Source organism: Phyllobates terribilis, unplaced genomic scaffold (genome assembly GCF_046119375.1).
Source record: "Phyllobates terribilis strain yellow unplaced genomic scaffold, ASM4611937v1 Scaffold_2__4_contigs__length_985480577, whole genome shotgun sequence".
Lineage (NCBI taxonomy): Eukaryota > Metazoa > Chordata > Amphibia > Anura > Dendrobatidae > Phyllobates > Phyllobates terribilis.
In genome coordinates, this window is record NW_027362762.1 from 400,066,705 (window position 1) to 400,088,865 (window position 22,161).

The following is a 22,161-nucleotide window of genomic DNA, read 5'->3' on the forward strand; positions in this document are numbered from 1 at the left end:
CCCAGCGACCGATACAACGAGGACGGACAACCCATCTGCCGCCGCTGCAATCAACCCGGACATATGGCAAGGTACTGTCCTTTAAACTGGCACAACCTGGGGTAGAGGGCCAACCCCCAGGAAAAAGATCATCAGGCCCATCGAACTGGCGCGACAAATATGTGGGAGGACGTCCAGTCTTGCCTGTGGTACTGGATGGCATCCCTATGAGTGCCCTACTGGACACCGGGTCACAGGTTACCACTATCCCGTACGTGCTCTTCAAGCAGTACTGGAATGACTCGGATATCACCCGCTACCCTGACGACGATTTGAGTATCATCGCCAGCAATGGTCAGCCCGTGCCACAAATTGGATTTAAAGAGGTGACCATTAAAATCGGTAGAGTTGAACTGGCGGCACAGGGACTGATCATTGTAGACATTGACAAGCACGAGAGTCACCCAAAGATAACTCTAGGAACTAATGTAATTGAAAATTGTCTTGCAGAAGTGATTTTCCTTTTACAGCAGGTTGCCAAGAACGCCAGTTCCGGCCAGCAGCGAGTGCTCCAGAAAGAGATCCGGGCACTGATGCGACGGCAACAGATAGAACTCTCCGGTGGTGAGATTGGTAGCGTAAGAATGTGTGACCCTTTCCCTATTGCCATGCCCTCAAAAAGTGAAATGATGATTTGGTGCCGGGCAGCTATTGGTCTGAGAGGTAGAGATTACCAGGCAATGGTAGAACCAGTTTACTCAGACAGTAGGCCCACCATTTTGACAGCACGGGGGGTGGTCAATGTACGCCATGGGAGGGTGCCCGTTCGCATAATAAATATCGGGAAGAGGGAAGTGTACCTGCCCCGGTATGCTACGCTAGCCAAATTGTATACCATCAATCAAAACTCCATACAGTCCGTAGAACCCTTGCCTCCATCTTCCCCGGAGGAAAGTAACGGCTCTAAGGAAACAATGGAGGACTGGTGTCAGCAACTACATTTGGGTACTGACTCCACTCCCTCACACCAGAGACAGGGAGTCTATCGGGTGGTTCAAGAGTACGAGAGAGTGTTTAGTAAACACCCGTTAGACTTCGGGCGAGTCAAGGGGGTAGAACACCGCATCCCCACGGGAGACCATCTTCCCATAAAAGAGAGGTATCGACCCGTACCCCCTGCACACTACCAACACGCCAAGGGGATGCTTAGGGACATGAAGGAGGCTGGGGTGATCAGGGATAGCTGTAGCCCCTGGGCAGCTCCACTAGTCTTAGTCAAAAAGAAAGACAACACCATGAGGATGTGTGTAGATTACCGGAAAATCAACCGTATCACACACAAGGATGCGTACCCCTTACCAAGGATAGAGGAGTCTTTGGCTGCTTTAAGATCTGCTAACTTCTTCTCTACCTTGGATCTCACTAGTGGGTACTGGCAGGTTCCTGTAGCAGAGGCGGACCGGGAGAAGACCGCATTCACCACCCCGATGGGACTTAGCGAGTTTACCTGCATGCCGTTCGGACTCTGTAACGCACCAGGAACCTTTCAACGATTAATGGAGTGCTGTCTGGGCCACAAAAACTTCGAGACGGTCCTGTTGTACCTGGACGATGTCATCGTATATTCCAAGACTTATGAGGACCACCTGAAACACCTGGCGGAAGTGTTCGAAGCTCTGGCAAACTACGGCCTAAAGGTAAAACCCTCCAAGTGTCACCTCCTAAAACCAAAGGTGCAGTACCTGGGACACGTGGTGAGCGCTGACGGAGTGGCTCCCGACCCTGATAAGATCACCGCAATTAAGGAATGGCCAAGTCCCTCCAGTGTAAAGGAAGTGCGGCAGTTCCTCGGGTTGGTAGGCTATTACCACAGATTCATCCCCGGTTTCACCAAAAAGGCAGCTCCTATGCAGGACCTCCTGATAGGCCAGTCCCGGAAGGCCAAGAACCAGAAGCCGCCCTTCAAATGGGAGAAGTTAGAAGAAGAGTCCTTCCGCCAGCTGAAGATGGCCCTCACGGGGGATGAAATCCTGGCGTACCCTGATTACAGCCAGCCCTTTATCCTCTACACCGACGCAAGTAACATCGGGCTAGGAGCCGTACTGTCCCAGATCCAGCAGGGGAAAGAACGAGTAATCGCTTACGCCAGTCGAAAACTGCGACCCACCGAAAGAAACCCTGAAAATTACAGCTCATTTAAGCTAGAGTTCCTGGCAGTGGTGTGGGCAGTCACCGAACGCTTTAAGCACTACCTCGCTTCTTCCCGGTTCACCGTGTACACGGATAACAACCCGTTGACACACCTGGACACGGCAAGACTCGGTGCCTTAGAGCAGAGATGGATGGCCCGTCTGTCCAACTACGAGTTCACAACCAAATACCGGGCAGGACGCTCCAATACCAACGCGGACGCCCTGTCCAGGATGCCAAACCTACCGGACGTAGGGGAAGATCCAGAGGGACTGGAAGAAGTCGAACTCCCCGCGTTCCACCGTCATGGGACTATCCAGTATTCCCATCGGGTAAGGAGTAAGCAAGCCGCTACGTTTAACCCCTTGCCTCACTACAACTGGGAGGAAACGCAAGACAGTGACCCTGCCGTCCGACTGGTGAAGGAGATGATGACTCGGCCAGAGGCTCGCCTTGACCCAGACGCTCCGGAGGAAGCCAAACAACTGTGGGCTGAGAAGAGTCGACTGTTCCTTTACAAGGGGAAGTTGTGCCGCAGAATGGTTAACTCCCGGACGCATGAACTAATCTGGCAAGTAGTGGTGCCACGAAGAGACGCAGCCATGGTGATGGAGGCATACCATGACGGGGCTGGACACTTCGGATGGAAGAAGCTGGAGTTCCTGCTGCGCGGGCGGTTCCACTGGGTAGGCATGAGGGGAACCATCGAGAGGTGGTGCAGAGACTGTGGCCCGTGCAACCTAAGAAGGAAGGACCGTGCCAGCCAGAAGACCCCCCTTCAGTCCATTGTCACCAAGCAGCCGTTGGAACTGGTAGCCTTGGATCATGTAAAACTGACCCCAAGCAGAAGTGGCTACGTCTACGCGTTAACCATTGTGGATCATTACTCCCGGTTCTTGGTTGTCGTCCCCGTTAAGGACTTAACAGCTCAAACGGCAGCTAGAGCCTTCCAGCAGCACTTCTGCCGTCCACACGGGTACCCGGACCAAGTGCTGACGGATCAGGGACCTGCCTTTGAAGCGGAGGTCTTCCAGGAATTCTGCAATCTGTATGGCTGCCGGAAGATAAGGACGACACCCTATCATCCGCAAACTAATGGACTTTGTGAGAAAATGAACCAGGTGGTAATGGATCTTCTGAAAACGTTGCCCCTGGAAGAACGCAGTCTGTGGCCTGAGAAGCTGCCCGACCTGGTGGACCTATACAACTACATCCCTGTAGGTTCCACCAACTGTACCCCGACTTACCTAATGAGGGCAAGGCCTGGTAAGCTATCTGTTGACCTGGAGATGGGAGTCCTGACACCCGAGGACACTTCACCGGAAGCAGACTGGGACACAGAGAGGCAGCAGCAGTACCGGAAAGTACAGGAGAGCGTGGAGCGAAGTCTCTGTCTCGCTAGGGAAAGACAAGAGAAAACTTACAACCAGTATGCTCCCGCTGTTCCCCTGGTACCCGGAGAGCAGGTCTTGAAGAGAAAGAGACGGCTCCACAAGTTGGACGACCAGTGGGAGAAGGACCCGTACACCGTACTGCCCTCAAGCCACGACAACCCGAAGGTTTGTACCATCAGTAAAGACGGAGGGGAAACCACAGCCATTGTATCCCGGGATCACCTGAAGAAGTGTCCCGAACAGCTACGGAACCCAGAAGGAGAGCAAGAAGACCCTCGACCCGTAGAGGAAAGGGAAGATATGGTTAGTACTGTGCTCGGAGACTTCCCTCGGTCCTGGACTCAAGTCAATGGTGCAGTTGTGGTACCCGTCCTCACGTTCCTCCAACCAGCATCCCAAGTGCCTACGGAGCAACAGGTAGAGCTGGAAGAGCAGCCGGTCCAGGAGGCAGCAGACTCCACACCAGCAGAACAGGAGGATCAACCCTCTGCTCATAGTGAGCCTGCCGTACCCCTAGTGAGCCAAAGAGCCCGAAGACAGCTGCCCAGTTTACCCTTGACAGCTCCTACACCCTGTAGTTCAGGGCCAGACATTCAGCTCCGTAGGTCCACTAGGGCCACTAGAGGCCAGTTACCCGCACGTTGGAGGATTTGAAGTGTTTAAATTGTTTTATTTGTGGTCACCTGTCTGTTACTTGTAAATAATTATGTGTTTCTAGTTATTTTTAGGAGTCCTTGGTGGATTTACCGGGAATCCTTGTACAATTGGTTGGAGCGTAACCTAGGAATGGACTAAAGACTGTTAAGGACTCGGGGCAGGACAGACCCCTACCTGGTTACGTCTCCCTGTTTTGGTGAAATGGACACCTTGCTTTTCTTCAAAATTGCACCCGGTTGCGGACACACCGTAACCATCTTTATGTGTTTTTCTTATTGTATTATAATTGGTTATACCTTGTTATGTTTTTCTAAAAAAAAAAAAAATATGTTTAGTCCCGGAGTACTAAATTTCACTAGGGGGGAATGTGGCACCCCAGGGGTCTGGTTTCCACGGTAACAGCAATGTTATGTCTGAGAGCAGGTGGGAGGTCTCTTGGTCAGGGATCCTATGCATGCCACACCTCCTGCCCAGTCCTGGGAGGGGAAGAACTTCCCCTATATAAACCTAGGGCTGAGGCAGGGTTAGAGAGTAGAGAAGAAGTAGAGACAGAGAAGAGAAGCAGATATAGGAAAAGAACATCAGGAGCTCTGTGGGAGCAGTGCTATAAGGAGTCAGGGGCTGGCAGCTGCAGAGCTCGCACTGACTGAGAAGCTATCACCGGACCCGGAGTCCGAGGCTGTGGGGACTAATCTTTACCCAGCAGCAGAAACCGCCCAGCAGGGGATTTCAGGTCCTCTGGCCAAGAAACCCGAAGGCACGGTCACACGCGTGGGACCAGCACCGCCGTCGTGGAGCGGACGCCACAAGAAGGCCCCGAGTCACCGGCCATACGGGTGAGCACCACACGGTACACTCAGGGACGTGGGCTACTTTTACCCGCCTCTAGCAAGGTAGCAAGAAGAGTACAATTAGTTGGGGAGGCCTACAACTCCGCCTGGCCAGGGGAAATCCCATCTGCTCAAAGACTGACCAGGCCCCGATCGCTAGCCAGTACTCCGGGAGGGTCTATCTTTATCACCAGTAAAGACCCTGAACTACACCGCATCGTCTCTGAGTGATTCCTGCTTCCCCCATCAGCCACGTCGGCTGCCCTGAGGCCATACCCCTCCCGTTGGGGGTGATACTATCACGCTGCACAATCCTACCACCGGCCTCAGCGGTCTGCCCTGCAGCGGCAGCTCCTTCGCTGCATTCAACGGGTGGCGTAGTCATCCAACATCTACCGCTAATACATCGCCGCTCAGTTTGACTCCCTGGGCACGGACCGGGTCACCGCCACGAGACTACAACCCTCAACAGATCCGGCTCTGGGTAAGCTCCCGTGCGCGCGATGCCGCGCGAAGCAGCAGGCCCAGGGGCGCGTCAGAAACATGACAAACATGCTCATCCACGAGACCTAGCTTCCTGTCCCAGTTTGCTGGGTGGAGCGGGACATCACTCTTGAAGTCAGAACAGTGCAAACAGGTGGTCGGTTGGATGGCATATAATGCTTCCAGCATGTTTCCCAGCACCACCCTGTATTCCACACTGTCCAGTCTCACTAGGCAAGAGTCTGGAACACATAATCCTCACCATAATCCTCCTTCCTCCCACCATGGCGAGCCCCAGGAGACGAGTGATCCCACACCCGGACAGTCTTTACATTTCCATTGATTGATTTTGGCCTCTCGCACTGCAAATTCAAGAGGGAAATGAGGAGATTTTGTGTAGTGATGCTCAAATATTTAAACAGCCATCGTAAGAAGAATATGACGGTGGGGAACGGCAATTAGTGCCTCCAGAGGTAGATCATGATGAGACACAGTTGCCAACAAGCGATGTTGTTAAGACAACCAGTTAGGAGGACTAGAGTGCGGAAGTCGAAAACAGACGATGAAGTCACTGACCCACCAACCTTGGAAGGTGCCATGCAGAGGGAAGACAGGAGCACAGAGGGGGAGTAATCCCCAGCACTGCAACAAGCAGGAAGAGGCAGTGGTGTGGCCAGAGGAAGAAGGCGGGAAACCAGGCCAGTAGTTCCCCAGTCTGGTGTTTTTTTAAAGAAAGTGCAGACAATAAAAAATCAGTAATTTCCAACCCGTACTGTACCAAGATCAGCAGGAGCTTGACCACTACCAGCCTGACCACCACCAGCATGCTCAGGCACGGAAGAGGGTGAGGAAGCCCAAACACTAGGGAAAAGGGGAGTGGAGACGCCTTGGCAGATCTGACAACACCCTGTTTCCAAAGGAGTTGTCATGCAAGGTGTGGGAAAGGCTTAGTGCAACACAAAGGGAAGAGGGAAAGGGAGCCCAGACTCTAGGGAAATGGGGAAGTGGAGACCTCCTAGGCTGATCTAATATCACCCTGTCTCTATATTGGTTCTTCACCAATCGCCGCACGCAAACCTCGCCCTGTCTTTCCCTGGCGTTTGGCCCTGGCTAGCGAAGGGAGGGGGATGAGCACTAGTCGATCCACACTGACAACTAAAGACAACAAGGGGGAAGAAACAAGGGAAGATATCTTAGGTTTTAGTCGACTTCAGAGAGATGTACACCCGTCCTCATAGCTACAGAGAGGAAGAAGTAATGCACTTGCTCCGAGCCTTCACAAGGGGTAATGTGAGTATCGCCGGCACCTCCCCCTAGCAGACAGCAGGTATTTATACAACCAGCCTAGGATGTTAATTAGCAAGGGGAATGTAGCTGCTGGGTCCTAGAGAGACAGCCTCTAAGAAGGTGTCTGTAATGCCAAATGAAGAGATCTCCTGCAACCAACTGCAGGGCAACTGTCTGTCACTTCTGACACACCCGTGACAGGAGTAAGGTCAAAGTTTGAAATACAATTTACAAGCTTCCTTGAATACAAAAACTTGTCTCTACCTCCTGAAAACCTGTCCAGGAAGGCAATTTTGGGTTCAAGCTGGAAAGTACTTTTGGCTAGGGACGCTACATTTCAATGATAATCACACTGGGTGAACCTTCTGGAGGCCGGGACCGAGTCGGACTCTGGAATGCACACGTGCTACCAATGCCAATGATTGTGGGCCATCAGGGTTTCCTCCACCTCCTACTTCAGTTTCTGCACCCCTTCCTCATCCTCTATCTCCGAATGTCATATCGGAGCATGTCATCCATATCAATCGCAAGTTGGAAGTACTGCAGCACTGCCTAGATGAAGCGGCAACAGGCTCTGCTGAATTTAATTTGCTTAGGTGACAAACAGCACACTGCCACAGAGTTGTGGAAAGGTATAACAGACCAGACAGATCTGTGCTCACACCTCTGAATCTACAACCAAAGCATGGTCGTGTGTGATAATGGCCATAACCCTACGGCGGCTCTGAAGCTTGGCAAGCTCACGCATGAACCATGCCTGGCCCACGTGCTCAACTTAGTGGTTCAGCTGTTTCTCAAAACTTACCCAGATTTGCCTGAGCTATTTGTGAAGCTACGCTGCTTGTGCGCCCATTTTCTCAAGTCAGCTACAGCTACCGCCGGTCTGTCAGTGCTGCAGCAGCACTTTCTAAGTGCTAGCTCATCGACTGGTGTGCAACATGACCACGTGCTGGAACTCTACATTACACATGTTGACAAGGCTTTGTGAGCAGCAGAGGGTAGTAGTTGAATACCAGCTACAACATGGCCGTCATCTGTATTCTGGTCAGCCTCAGCACATAACAACCGATGAGTGGGAATGCTTGTCTGACATCTGTGAAGTTCTACAAAGCTTTGAGGAATCAAGCAAGATGGTGAGCAGCAATGATGCCATAAGCAGCATAACCATCCCGCTTCTGTGTACTCAAACGCTCGCTGCTCACAATTAAAGTGGAAGCTTTGCATGTGGACCAGGTGGAGATTGAGGAAGAAAAAACACAGGGTGATACTACCCAGCCCAGCTTCATCTTATCTTCTCAGCTTGGATTGGGTGATAATGGGAGACAGGGAAGTAATAATGGTGGGCACAGGGAAGTCTTACTTGTTGGGAGTCTGGCACACATGGCTGACTTTATGTCCCACTGCCTTTCCCATAACCCTCATGTTATACGAATTTTGGACAACAACTGGTTACTGGTTGTTCACTCTTCTTGACCCACGCTACAAGGAAAACTTTCCATCTCTCCTTCCTGTGGCAGAGAGGGCTAGCAAAATGGTGCAACATTAAAAGGCCGTAGTCAAACAATTAGTACAAAAATTCCCATCTGACAATGCTGGTGGCAGAGGTCATAGTTCCTTGGGCAACCAAGGAGGAGAGACAAGGGAGACACACACCAGGTCCAACAGAGGCAACGGAACACTTTCAAAAGTCTAGAACAGTTTCATTAGACCATCCCATCGCCCAGGCCCTGATGCGCGGCGTAGTCTGATAAGGAGGGAAAAGTTTTGGATTGTGAAGGAGTACTTAGCCATCCGTACAAGCATCCTCTGTGATTCCTCTGGCGTACACCTATTGGGTATCCAAGCTCGACACGTGGCATGAACTGTTCCTCTATGCCTTGGAGGTACTGGCCTGCCCTGCCGCTAGCATTTTGTCAGAGCGGGTTTTTAGTGCTATACATAATAACTGATGGGCGCATCCGCCTGTCAACTGAAAATGCTGACAGGCTGACTCTTATCAAAATGAACAATGCCAGGATTGGCCCAGACTTCTCAATCCCACCGGATGACAACAATGGAACATATAGCCAATTCAAATGTTCCTTTTTTTCTGGTGTATTCCCGTGCACCCTTCCCATTACAAAAAGGTTATATCAACAGGGTCATCATGCGACCCTCGCTTCAAATTTTTAGAGGGTCATCATGCGGCCCTCTCTTATAATTTTTAGAAGGTCATCAGGCGGCCCTCACTCATAATTTTTAGAGAGTCATTATGCAGCCCTTGCTCATAATTTTTAGATTGTAGACAAGCGACTCTTGCTTATAATTTCTAGAGGGTCATCATCCGACTATCGCTTTTAATTTTTCCAGGGTGTGTATGATGTCCTCCTTCATAATTTTTACAGGATGTGTATGAGGCCTACCTCTACAATTCTCTTACATATACATTGCTCAAAAAATTAAAGGGAATACTTAAACAACAGAATAAAACTCCAAGTAAATCAAACTTCTGTGAAATCAAACTGTCCACTTAGGAAGCAACACTGATTGACAATCAATTTCACATGCTGTTGTGCAAATGGAATAGACAATAGATGGAAATTATTGGCAATTATCAAGATACACTCAATAAAGGAGTAGTTCTGCAGGTGGGGACCACAGACCATATCTCAGTACCAATGCTTTCCGGCTGTATTTTTGGTCATTTTTGAATGTTGGTTGTGCTTTCACACTCGTGGTAGCATGAGACGGACTCTACAACCCACAGAAGTTGCTCAGGTAGTGCAACTCATCCAGCATGGCACATCAATGCGAGCTGAGACAAGAAGGTTTTCTGTGTCTGTCAGCGTAGTGTCCAGAGGCTGGAAGCGCTACCAGGAGACAGGCCAGTACACCAGGAGACGTGGAGGGGGCCATAGGAGGGCAACAACCCAGCAGCAGGACCGCTGCCTCCGCCTTTGTGCAAGGAGGAACAGGAGGAGCACTGCCAGAGCCCTGCTAAATGACCTCCAGCAGGCCACAAATGTGCCTGTGTCTGCACAAACGGTTAGAAACTGACTCCATGAGGGTGGTATGGGGGCCCGACGTCCACAGATAGAGGTTGTGCTCACAGCCCAACACCGTGCAGGACGCTTGGCATTTGCCACAGAACACCAGGATTGGCACTGGTGCCCTGTGCTCTTCACAGATGAAAGCAGGTTCACACTGAGCACATGTGACAGACGTGACAGAGTCAGGAGACACTGTGGAGAGCGATCTGCTGCCTGCTACATCCTTCAGCATGACCGGTTTGGCAGTGGGTCAGTAATGGTGTGGGGTGTCATTTCTTTGGAGGGCCGCGCAGCCCTCCATGTGCTCGCTAGAGGTAGCCTGACTGCCATTAGGTACCGAGATGAGATCCTCAGACCCCTTGTGAGACCATATGCTGGTGCGGTTGGCCCTGGGTTCCTCGTAATGCAGGACAATGCCAGACCTCATGTGGCTGGAGTGTGTCAGCAGTTCCTGCAAGATGAAGGCATTGAAGCTATGGACTGGCCCACCCGTTCCCCAGACCTGAATCCGATAGAGCACATCTGGGACATCATGTCTCGCTCCATTCACCAACGTCACGTTGCACCACAGACCAGGTGTTGGTGAATGCTTTAGTCCAAGTCTGGGAGGAGATCCCACAGGAAACCATCCACAACCTCATCAGGAGCATGCCCAGGCACTATAGGGAGGTCATACAAGCACATGGAGGCCACACACAATACTGAGCCTCATTTTGACTTGTTTTAAGGACATTGCATCAAAGTTGGACCAGCCTGTAGTGTGTTTTTCCACTTTAATTTTGGGGGTGACTCCAAATTCAGGCGTCCATTGGTTAATAAATTTGATTTCCATTGATGATTTTTGTGTGATTTTGTTGTCAGCACATTCAACTTTGTACAGAACAATGAGGATATTTCATTCATTCAGATCTAGGATGTGTTATTTGAGTGTTCCCTTTATTTTTTTGAGCAGTGTATATATGTATACCCCCCAGGGGTAAATGTTTTTCACACCTTTCACATAGCCTTTATCAGTCTAGAAGTTCCACTCCTTTAAAATGGGAAAAAAATGTTTTCTGAGGCCCTACGCCACATGTCTTCCAGGGTGCATTGCAGAACTTCCTTCTAATTTTTGGCATCCCTTGCACTTAGTACATAGACTTTACCAGTCTAGGAGTCTTACTTCTTAAAAATTAGAAAAAGTGTTTTCTGAAGCCCTCCACTACGTGTCTTCCAGGGTGTATTGCAATCCCTCCTTCTAATTTTTTGGCAGCCCTTGCACTTAGTGCATTGGCTTTATGAGTCTAGGAGTTCCACTAACAGTTTTATACAACAGGTATACTGAAACAAGGGATTAGCAACAAGGGTAATGAACAGTGGTTTGAAATATCAGAAAAATACGAAATTTCTCAAAGTAAGGCGCAGTCTCTCAAAGTAAGGCGCAGTCTCTCAAAGTAAGGTGATGCCCTCCATCATGGGAAACACCACGCAAGTTCTTTAACTGTGCATTTGGCCCTAGCGGGAGTCACCGGTTATTCCCGCTAGGCCGTGAGTCTCTTCCGGATAAATTCAATTAAATCACGTTGTGCTACTTTAGCCCCAACCGTTCCCCTCCCAACAGGAGTACCTAAACCCTATTGTCCCCGGTTCCGTGGGTGAACAGTGGAAGTGATGGCCCTGCTCTCGTATGCAGCTCCTCTCTGCTTGGCCGTTGGAGGCAGTCTCTCGAGCCTTGGATAGGGGGGTCCAGGCCTCGTCTGTCGGCGGGCGATGTTGGGTTCCGCGAACTCACTCAGCACCGTGATCAGGTTCCTAGTCTCCTCAGCAGGCACAGCACTCGGGTCACAACTGTGAGGGATCCGGAGCTCTTTTACTGGTGCCCGGCTGGAGCACCTTTCAGGCCTCTGGATTTGGCCTGTCACACGGGGTTTCTCAGGACGCAGGGAGCACGTCTGCTCCTTTCTGCTGCTTGGCGCCAAAAACCCCTCAGGTTTGGCGCGCTGGCCTCCTATCTCCCGGAACTCCTTCCTGGAAGTCACCTGATCGGGTCCAGCGTCTGAACCTGCTCTCCCTGCAACTTCCCTTGCATATTTTGGTTCCGCTTGACTGTATCTGGCCAGTAGATGGCAGTCTCGCTCCTTCCTTGAAACGTCATGTTGAAGTTCTTTTACAAGCTTTCTTGCCTGTTCTACATTCCTCCCTCCTTTTTGCTCGCCAGTCCTCGGGCGAGTGGACTTCTCGCAGAATTGATGTCTCCTTCCAGGCAGTGCAAGCTCAGACAGGAGTTGGGCACACTCCTGCATTTTCTGTTGGATTCGAGACCAGATAAACTCTTCCTGAGCATACCGGTTAGGAGGAATTCCAGCATTAGCCCGCTCAATTCTGTGGGGCTCTTCTTGCGGAGGAGACTCCGGGAGATCCGAGGAATCAACTACTGGGGATTGCAAATCATTTCCCGACTCATTCTGAGTTCCACTTGGGAGTGGCACCAACGGTTCTGACGGGCCAAACTGCATTGTGGCCCATCCTTCTTCATCTTCCAAGGTTCCTGTATGTGGCACTTCAGCCAACACGTCTGAGGGCCCAGCCCTGTTACAGACTTCTGCTTCAGAGGAGCAAGGTCGCAACATATTACGGTGCAACACCCTGGGTGTCGCGGCGTCATCCCCTTCGGGCCTAACCTCGTAGACGGGGTTGTCTGGGTGAACCTTCTTCACCACCCGATATGGTATTGCCTCCCAACGATGGTCCAGCTTACTCCCAAATCGTTTAACCCTCACCAGCACTCGGTCTCCTGGCTGAAGCGATCCACCTGTGGTCGGGGGCCGAACTGCATGCTCTACTTCCGGAAACTTCTGAGCAACCAGTCTTCTCACGGTATGGAGTCGACGCTGGTGTTCTCGAATCCAGGTACTTGGGCTACTGCCCGGGCCGGGGTCTTCTGAGTCTAGCTCCAGTTCGGTGATTTCTCGGCCACTTCTTCCAAACAGCAACATGTAGGGGGTGTAGCCGGTGGTTGCATGAACTCGATTATTATACACCCACACCAGCTCGGACACAAATTCGGGCCACTTCATCTTTTTGTCCGCTTCCAGTGTTTGCAACATTTGCAACAGGGTTCGGTTAAAGCCCTTGCATGCACCGTTCCCTTGCGGGTGGTAGGGCGTTGTCCGGGAACAGTCGATCCCATACATGCGGTATAGCTCATCCATCACTCGTCCTTGGAAGCAGGCTCCCTGGTCAGAATGTATTCACTTCGGGCACCCATAAATCCGGATGAAATCTTGACAGATGGCCTTGGCTGCAGCTTCTGCCGTCTGATCTTTAGTGGGCGTCACTACTGCGAACTTGGTGAAGTAATCAGTCATGACTAAACAGTGTCCATAACCGTTGTATGAAGTTCCTACCATCAGGTAGTCAATCATCAAGACTTCCAAGGGGGCAGAAGTTCGGATGGTCTGAATGGGAGCTCTTTTCTCCGGGGGATTGTTCAACTCACACTGGCGACATGTTCGGCAGACCCCCTCGACTTCTTGCCGCAGTTGGGGCCAATACACCAGCCGTTGCAACCACCGGAAGGTCTTTTCTACTCCGAAGTGAGCACCTCTTCTATGAGCTTCTTGGGCTAGCTGTGTTACTAGCGCTCCTGGAACTACCACTTGCCAGGTAACATCAAACTCTTGAGGCAGCTGGATTCTTCGGCATAGCAAGCCGTCCTTCAGGAGGAGCCTCTCCCACTGGCCTAGGATTTGTAGGGGAGTTGGAAGTGAAGCGGCTCTAGTTTCCTGGTCGGGTCTCTGATTAAGGGCGACCCATTCTCTCAACTTTGCTAGCTCCGGGTCGGATTGCTGCAGATGTATCCATTCGTCTCTTGAACGGCCCAGAATCTGAGTGGGCCTCGGCTCCTCTCTGGTCTCTTGGGCGTCGACCACAGCAGCGGCGAATTGGCTGAAATCTGGGATCTCGTCACCTTCGAGCTCCTCATCTCAGTCCTTCTTCGACTCCGCCTGAGTGACCCGGGACAGGGCATCTGCATGTGTGTTCAGGGCCTTGGACCGATAGGCGATTTTATACTGGAATTTGGACATTCTTGCGACCCACCGTGTTCTAACGTGCCCAGTTTGGCGTTCTCCAAGTGGGCCAAAGGGTTGTTATCTGTCCGCACTTGCACTTCTGACCCTGACAAGTACTCAGCAAATTTCTCGGTCATGGCCCACACCAGTGCCAGTAGCTCCAGCTTAAACGAACTGTAGTTGTCCGGATTCTTCTCCGTATCTCGGAGTGACCTGCTGGCATACGCGATCACTCGCTCTTTCCCTCCTTGTACTTGAGCCAGCACTGCTCCCAGCCCATGCAAGCTTCCATCAGTGTACAACATGAAAGGCTGCGAAAAGTCAGCGTAGGCCAGAATTGGGGCATCTGTTAGCACCATTTTCAATGCTCGGAATGCCTCTTCTTGTCGTGGGCCCCACTGAATGGGCTGCCGCTTGGCTCCCCTGGCCGTTCCTCTCAGCAATTCATTGAGCGGGATCGCAATCTTAGCGAAGTCTTTAATGAATCTGCGGTAGTATCCAGCAAGCCCCAGGAACGCCCTTAGTTCCCTTAGATTGGCGGGCGTGGGCCACTTCTGCACAGCGGCTACTTTATCCGCAGTGGGGTGCACCCCTGCACTGGACACAGTGTGCCCCAGATATTCAATTTCTCGTTTGAAGAGACGACACTTACAAGGCTTAATTTTCAGGCCGTGCCTTTGTAGCCGTTCTAACACTTGCTCCAATCGGCGGAGATGATCCTCAAACGTAGTGGAATAGATAATTATATCGTCCAGATATATTAAAGTGGCTTCAAAGTTGAGGTCCCCCAAGCATCTCTCCATCAGCCGTTGGAAGGTTCCTGGCGCATTTGTTAGTCCGAACGGCATTCGATTGAACTCAAACAGGCCCATAGGGAGAACAAAAGCTGTCTTCGGACGATCCTTCTCAGCTACTGGGACCTGCCAATAGCCACTGGCCAGGTCGAGGGAGGAGAAGAATTTGGCGCTCCCTAGTACAGATAGAGACTCTTCGATTCAGGGGAGTGGATAGGAGTCCCGTACTGTACAGGCATTCAGCTTTCGATAGTCTACGCAGAATCTCAGGGTACCATCCTTCTTTCGGACCAGCACGATCGGAGCCGCCCAGGGGCTCTGGCTTTCACGGATCACACCGTTCCGCAACATGTGGGCCAACAGCTCTTTCATCTCCTGGTACATTTGAGGCGGGATCTGCCGATATCTCTCTCGGATGGAAGCAGTATTTCCGGTGGGTATTTCGTGCTGAATGTCCCGAGTGCACCCGAAATCATCTTCATGCTGTGCTAACACTCCCTGATATCGCTGTAGAAGTTGTTCGATATGCCTTACTTGTCCAGCAGAAAACTCAGTCAGGTTAGCCTCCATTTCTTCCAGGAGGTGGCGTCCAGCCAACGGTTCTCTTCCATGTTCCTGGCTATTGAGGGACACCTCTAGGGTCCATGGCTTTCCTTCCACAGGTGCCAGCCCTATAGCGTCAGCTCTAGTAAGGGCCTCTGGCATTATGCACACTCGCGCCACCTCTTGTCGGGGAAACAACTGTAAACTGGTGCCACTTAAATTGATGCAGCGCATGGGTACTCGACCGTGCCGCACGGTGGCCAGAGTTCGAGCAATCAGGAGTCCAGAGGGCGCTTCTTCTCCCTCCATTGGTTCAATTTGAATGTCCACGCCCTCTAAGGACACATGTGCCAGCACCGGCAAAGTGAGTACAGTCTGTCCCACCGGCAGTGTCATTGTGGCTTCGGGCGGTATCGATACTTTACCAAGGTACTGAGAGGTAGTGGGCAACTTTTGAATCTGACTGACCCGCACGAGGTGCTAGAACACTCTCTTGTTAGCTGGGTCTCGAGTGGCGCGGGTCCAGTTGTTTTTGCTACAGCCCTCAGCCAGGAACTGTCCGACTTCTTTCAGCACATTCATGCCCAGGGTTACAATGGGCCCATCGCCTCCGGGCCCTGTGGTCAGTACGATCCCTTTTCGACCGAGGTCCTTTCCACATGCCCGCACGGACATCCATACTACTCCCGCTACTGGGATAGGTAGTTGATTAGCCGCCACCAGTTTGACAGTGGGTTCCCGGCAGGAACGAGCGACTTCAGGAAAGTGACTTTGGAAGTACGTCTCAGGCATAGTGGTCACTTGAGGCCCGGTGTCCATCAAACAGCGGATCCGCTGCCCATTGAATTCAGCCCAGATAATGGGCCTCTCGGAGACAATGTCTTCAGAGCTCCCTCTTCTACTCTCCGAAGCTCGAGACCCCATGGTATGCTCCACAACCGTGGGGCATTTTAGTTTAACGGCTGTCCCCTCCTCCCCCTTTCTCGGTTGGGACAGTCTTTGGAGATATGCCCCCTACCTCCGCAGGTCCAGCACTCCGGTCCTCGTTCTGCCGATAGGTCAGGTACATGTCGTGCTGGGGCCGGATAGGAATGTCTTTCTCGTTCTGGTCTCCGATCGCGTTGAGCAGAACGGTCCGTCGACAAGGGGGCAGTAGGAGTCTTCCTAATAGCATTCAGCTCACCCCGAATGTCTCGAATTTCCTGACGTATTTCCCGTACCCAATCAGGCTCTTGGTTGGTGAATCCAGGAACAATTGCCTCATGACTTCTAACTGTGGCTTTGAGAACAGGAACTTCTTTCTCCAGGACTCTAGCTTCAGCCCCTACCTCCAGGAAGCTCATATCAGGGCTCAATCGCAGCCGCTCCTTCAGGATCTGCCTCAGGGAAGGGTCTTTCAAGCTAGCAATCAGTTGGTCACGCAACACCTCATCCAATGGTCCCAGTCCTCAGTTCCCATCTCGAGTTTTCTTAGTGATATGGGCTGTCACTTCCTGTAATGCATTAACATACTGATTTACTGTCTCATTTTCCCCCTGGACCCGCTGAAACAACAGTAAGCGCAAGTGTCCCAAATCTGTAGTGTCACCGTGCATGTCCTCTAGAATTTTTATTACTTTATCCACGGTATCACGGTCCCCAGGTGGGCGGTACATTACAGTCTGTCGGGCCTCTCCATCAAGGGTTAGGAGGGCCAGCTCCGCCTGGGCTAGAGGGTCAAGGGGATACATACGTAGCATACTTCTCAGTCTTTCTGCCCAGTCCCAAAGTGACATGCCATCAACTGTAAATTTGGGAAGATGGCTGAGCATAGCCCCCAGGGGTATATGGCTCCGGCCGGACCCAGCCACAGACTGATCCGCCATCTCTGCGTCTGAATGTTGCATCCTGCCGACTACGCCAAATGTAATGCAGGTGCCGGAATGCAACGCACAGAGACACAAGGCGAGAACAGTCAGAGATGATTATAAACAGTTTTATACAACAGGTATGCTGAAACAAGGGATTAGCAACAAGGGTAATGAACAGTGGTTTGAAATATCAGAAAAATACGAAATTTCTCAAAGTAAGGCGCAGTCTCTCAAAGTAAGGCGCAGTCTCTCAAAGTAAGGTGATGCCCTCAATCATGTGAGACACCACGCAAGTTCTTTAACTGTGCATTTAGCCCTAGCGGGAGTCACTGGTTATTCCAGCTAGGCCGTGAGTCTCTTCCGGATAAATTCAATTAAATCACGTTGTGCTACTTTAGCCCCAACCGTTCCCCTCCCAACCTGAGTACCTAAACCCTATTGTCCCCGGTACCGTGGGTGAACAGTGGTAGTGTCGGCCCTGCTCACGTATGCAGCTCCTCTCTGCTTGGCCGTTGGAGGCATTCTCTCGAGCCTTGGATAGGGGGGTCCAGGCCTCGTCTGTCGGCAGGCGAATTCGGGTTCCGCAAACTCACTCAGCACCGGGATCAGGTTCCTAGTCTCCTCAGCAGGCACAGCACTCGAGTCACAACTGTGAGGGATCCGGAGCTCTTTTACCGGTGCCCGGCTGGAGCACCTCTCAGGCCTCTGGATTTGGCCTGTCACACGGGGTTTCTCAGGACGCAGGGAGCACGTCTGCTCCTTTCTGCTGCTTGGCGCCAAAAACCCCTCAGGTATGGCGCGCTGGCCTATCTCCCGGAACTCATTCATGGAAGTCACCTGATCGGGTCCAGCGTCTGAGCCTGCACTCCCTGCAACTTCCCTTGCATATTTTGGTTCCGCTTGACTGTATCTGGCCAGTAGATGGCAGTCTCGCTCCATCCTTGAAACGTCATGTTGAAGTTCTTTTACAAGCTTTCTTGCCTGTTCTACACTCCATTCACCAACGTCACGTTGCACCACAGACTGTCCAGGAGTTGGTGGATGCTTTAGTCTAAGTCTGGGAGGAAATCCCACAGGAGACCATCCACAACCTCATCAGGAGCATGCCCAGGCATTATAGGGAGGTCATACAAGCACATGGAGGCCACACACAATACTGAGCCTCATTTTGACTTGTTTTAAGGACATTGCATCAAAGTTGGACCAGCCTGTAGTGTGTTTTTCCACTTTAATTTTGGGGGTGACTCCAAATTCAGGCGTCCATTGGTTAATAAATTTCATTTCCATTGATGATTTTTGAAGTTCCACTCCTTTAAAATGGGAAAAAAATGTTTTCTGAGGCCCTACGCTACATGTCTTCCAGGGTGCATTGCAGAACTTCCTTCTAATTTTTGGCAGCCCTTGCACTTAGTACATAGACTTTACCAGTCTAGGAGTCTTACTTCTTAAAAATTAGAAAAAGTGTTTTCTGAAGCCCTCCACTACGTGTCTTCCAGGGTGTATTGCAATCCCTCCTTCTAATTTTTTGGCAGCCCTTGCACTTAGTGCATTGGCTTTATGAGTCTAGGAGTTCCACTACCTAACAATTTTAACAGAATGTGTATGAGGCCCTCTTTTATGTCTAATACAGGGTGTATCGGAGTCCCTCTTCTTTCTAATTTTTGGCAGTCCTTGCATTGTCCGTTTGGACTTTGGGGGTTTCAGAGTCCCTTCTTCATAAATTAAACAGGATGGGTCTGGCCATGTCACACACACCACATGCCGACATAAGGTGGTAAAATGTTAAAATTACATTTAAAGGTGACTACTGGTGGGTGTAGTTTTATTTCCCCCTCTACTATGTCATCTACTGTAGTCATAGGCGATGGGGAAATACAGTGAGAGATGGCCCGGCTATTAAGAGGTGGAGGAGGAATTTTTCTTTTTTCTCTTTTTTAATTTTGCCTTATACAGTCATTATACAGAAAAGCATATTTACTAACCTTTTTTCCTGTAAAATACATTTTATCTTCGGTTTTTTATGTTTTATTGCCAGTCTGTAAAAGTGGAGTAATACTCTGAAAACATTGTTCCCAGCAGCAAAGTGGGAGTCAGAGATGCATCTGACGCGCCCCCTGGGCCGTGGGGTACCCGGAGCCGGGCCGGTCGACGCTGGGGGTTGTAGTCACTGTGGCGGTGACCCAGTCCGTGACCCAGGGCGGTCAATCCAAGGCGTATTTATATATATAGGGGTGTAAATGTCCGACTACGCCACCTGTCGAGTGCGGCTAATGAGGCCGCCGCTGCGGAACAGTCCTCTGAAGCTGATGGTTTGGCAGCAAGGGTGGTATAACTCCCCACATGGAAGAGTGTAGCTTCAGGGCAGTGTGAGTGGATGATGGTGGTTGTGCAGGGCGTTCCAGTGCAGTGAGTGCTGGTGCAGCAAGGAACACAGAGACAAGATAGTGCAGTCCCAGGGTCTTTACTCACAGTTGTTGCAGTCCAGATTACAGGGATCCATGTAACTGCCCACGTCGTGCTGTGCTTACTCAGCGAGGGGCTCAGTCCACCCCCAGATAGCTCCGGAGTACTTATCGGGACCCCCTTCTGTGTGTCCTTTCTCTGGCCTTCTCCCTGCACCTTACACCTAGAGACACTTCTATCCGGTACCCTCGGGCCTTGGCGGGCGACGTATGTTCCATCCCCTGGGTCCTATGTGGCTACCTTCTTAGTGAGGCTGGCGTGGACTTTCGGCTTACGGTACATAAAGTGCTGCAGCCTCCGGTTTCCAGTTGAGCCTTCCAGTTTCTCCACTAGTTGAGGGACCGGTTCCCCTTATCTGGCCTGACCCCTCTACCTCCTGGTAGCAGCGGGCGTACGGGTGGCTTGCTGCACAGCCCGTACCCCTAGGGTCCCTTCACTCCTCATTCCTGGAGCCATCCTGCTCCCTCTCCTCTCAGACTTGGGCCTCAGTGCTAGGCCCACCTCCGGAGCAGAGCTCGTGCAGAGCCTCTGCTCCTGTCACCTTCCTCCTCTGACTGAACTGAACGAACTGAGCTAAGATGGTTCCTTTCTTTTATACCTCCTACTACAAGTGCTCCCAGGATCTACGTCCTCCACCCCATCCACTACATGGTTCCCCCCACTCCAACCAGGGATCAGGGACTGTGCTCTCCCGTAGGAGCAAACTCGCCCTGTCCCCCGGAAATGTGGTGTAGTGAATGCAGGTGTTAGGGTCCTGAGCCATACTCCTTCCTTACCTGAGAGTGAGATACCACACCTCTGGGTGAGATGCAGTACCTCTGTGGCGACTGAACCCTAAGGGGCACCACACACACCCCTGGTAAAACACAGCACGTCCGCGGGCTGGAACAGAGCAAAAGACATAGTATTTTAAAGACATGCAGAATTTTAGATGCATCACATAGAAGATTATGAATATAACATTTCTTCCCTTTATGGGAGGCTCCCTTTCCCCAACGTTACTGGTTATGTTTCTTGACCAAAACATTATAAAACTTTTTCACATATATAAAACACCATAAAACTCTCTTCACTTGTATAAACATATCTTTTGCATATAAAATATTTTTCTCTTATAAAACTGTTGTCAACCGGTCACAGTAAGATCTGCAACCAGATGTCCATTTTTCTGTAAGGTGCAAACTTGCAAGCTCGAACATGAGGGACCCATCCGAAAACCCTCAACGTAGGCCCTGGGCGTGGCTAAAGGGCATAGATGATCCAGGTGTTGGACCACGTCTTCGGCCACGCCAAACGGGTTTTTGTTCTGAGGTCATTTGTCGTGATTTTTTATAAAACCAATAAGGGGCACCTTAAGAGGTGCAACTATTTACAAGGAGGTGGCTGCTCCCAGGCCTCAGCCGGTCAGTTTTTGGACCCGTTACGGGTAACTAGGTAAGCGGGTAACAACACACAAACTTTGAACTTGCAGTGTCCATTCTGCACGGGTACGGGTGACTACTTGCAGTCTTTAAGAGAAGTGCTCCCTCCGGGGAGGCTCTTGTCCACAATAAGCTGACACAGCCGGGTCTTCAGCCTCAGGCTGCAGGGGGACCAGGGATGGAGCAGCGCCCGCTGCGTCCGGGACGGGGACTTCACTCCTACCTGCTCCCGTGACTGCTTCAGCTCGGCCTGACACCTCCCGGTCTTTACGCAGCTTGGCCGGGGCTGGGGCGCCGCAGATCACATACAGCACCGACTGCTGCTGGGTCAGCATTTTCTCCACGAGCTCCACTCTCCAGGCAGCGATTGCAGCTTGCTGGGCCTCCTCTATCCGCCGACCTAGTTCTTGCATCTCGGCATGGAGGAACTCCGCATCCTCCAGGGATAACTTGGAGACTACCTCCTCCATGTTGGGCATCTTCCTCCCCCCTAGTGAACCGCGGGCTACCTTCCTGCTTGTAGAGCCGGCTGCGGTCCCTTGGACGGGAAGAGGAGAACTCGTCTAGCAGTTCCCGGTACAGGGCTTGGCGTCCCTTACGTCTGACGTCAGGGCGTGCGCTTCCTGGCACGGCGGTCTCCTTCCAGGACCTGACGCTGCTTCAGTGCGTGAGGCGGGGCTTGGGCTTCGCGCGCTTCCAGCGGTTAAGCCCCTCTTCTTCCCGCGCGGCAACTCGGAAATGGCGGACAATGGCGGGAAACAGCGGTAATTGGCGCAAAACTTCACCAGGGTATGCGACACAGTTCTTTAAGGCGCACAGTACCCGGTGGCAACGGGCACGAAATCCTGCCGACTACGCCAAAGTTGACGCGCCTCCTGGGCCGTGGGGTACCCGGAGCCGGGGTTGTAGTCACTGTGGCGGTGACTCGGTCCGTGACGCAGGGCGGTCAATCCAAGGCATATTTATATATATAGGGGTGTAAATGTCCAACTACGCCACCTGTGGAGTGCGGCTAATGAGGCCGCCGCTGCGGAACAGTCCTCTGAAGCTGATGGTTTGGCAGCAAGGGTGGTATAACTCCCCACATGGAAGAGTGTAGCTTCAGGGCAGTGTGAGTGGATGATGGTGGTTGTGCAGGGCGTTCCAGTGCAGTGAGTGCTGGCGCAGCAAGGAACACAGAGACAAGATA

The 22,161-nt window shown here is 51.6% G+C and overlaps 1 protein-coding gene across 1 annotated transcript in view; it reads right to left on the reverse strand.

The window, feature by feature from the left end:
* Positions 1–21,442, reverse strand: part of LOC141245967 (general transcription factor II-I-like) — an 88,934-nt gene extending 67,492 nt beyond the window's left edge. Inside the window, exon 1 of the mRNA XM_073669103.1 lies at positions 21,244–21,442. Within this exon, the coding sequence (XP_073525204.1) occupies positions 21,244–21,442 (199 nt within the window). The remainder of the gene's footprint in view (positions 1–21,243) is intronic.
* Between the last annotated feature and the right edge of the window lie 719 nt (positions 21,443–22,161).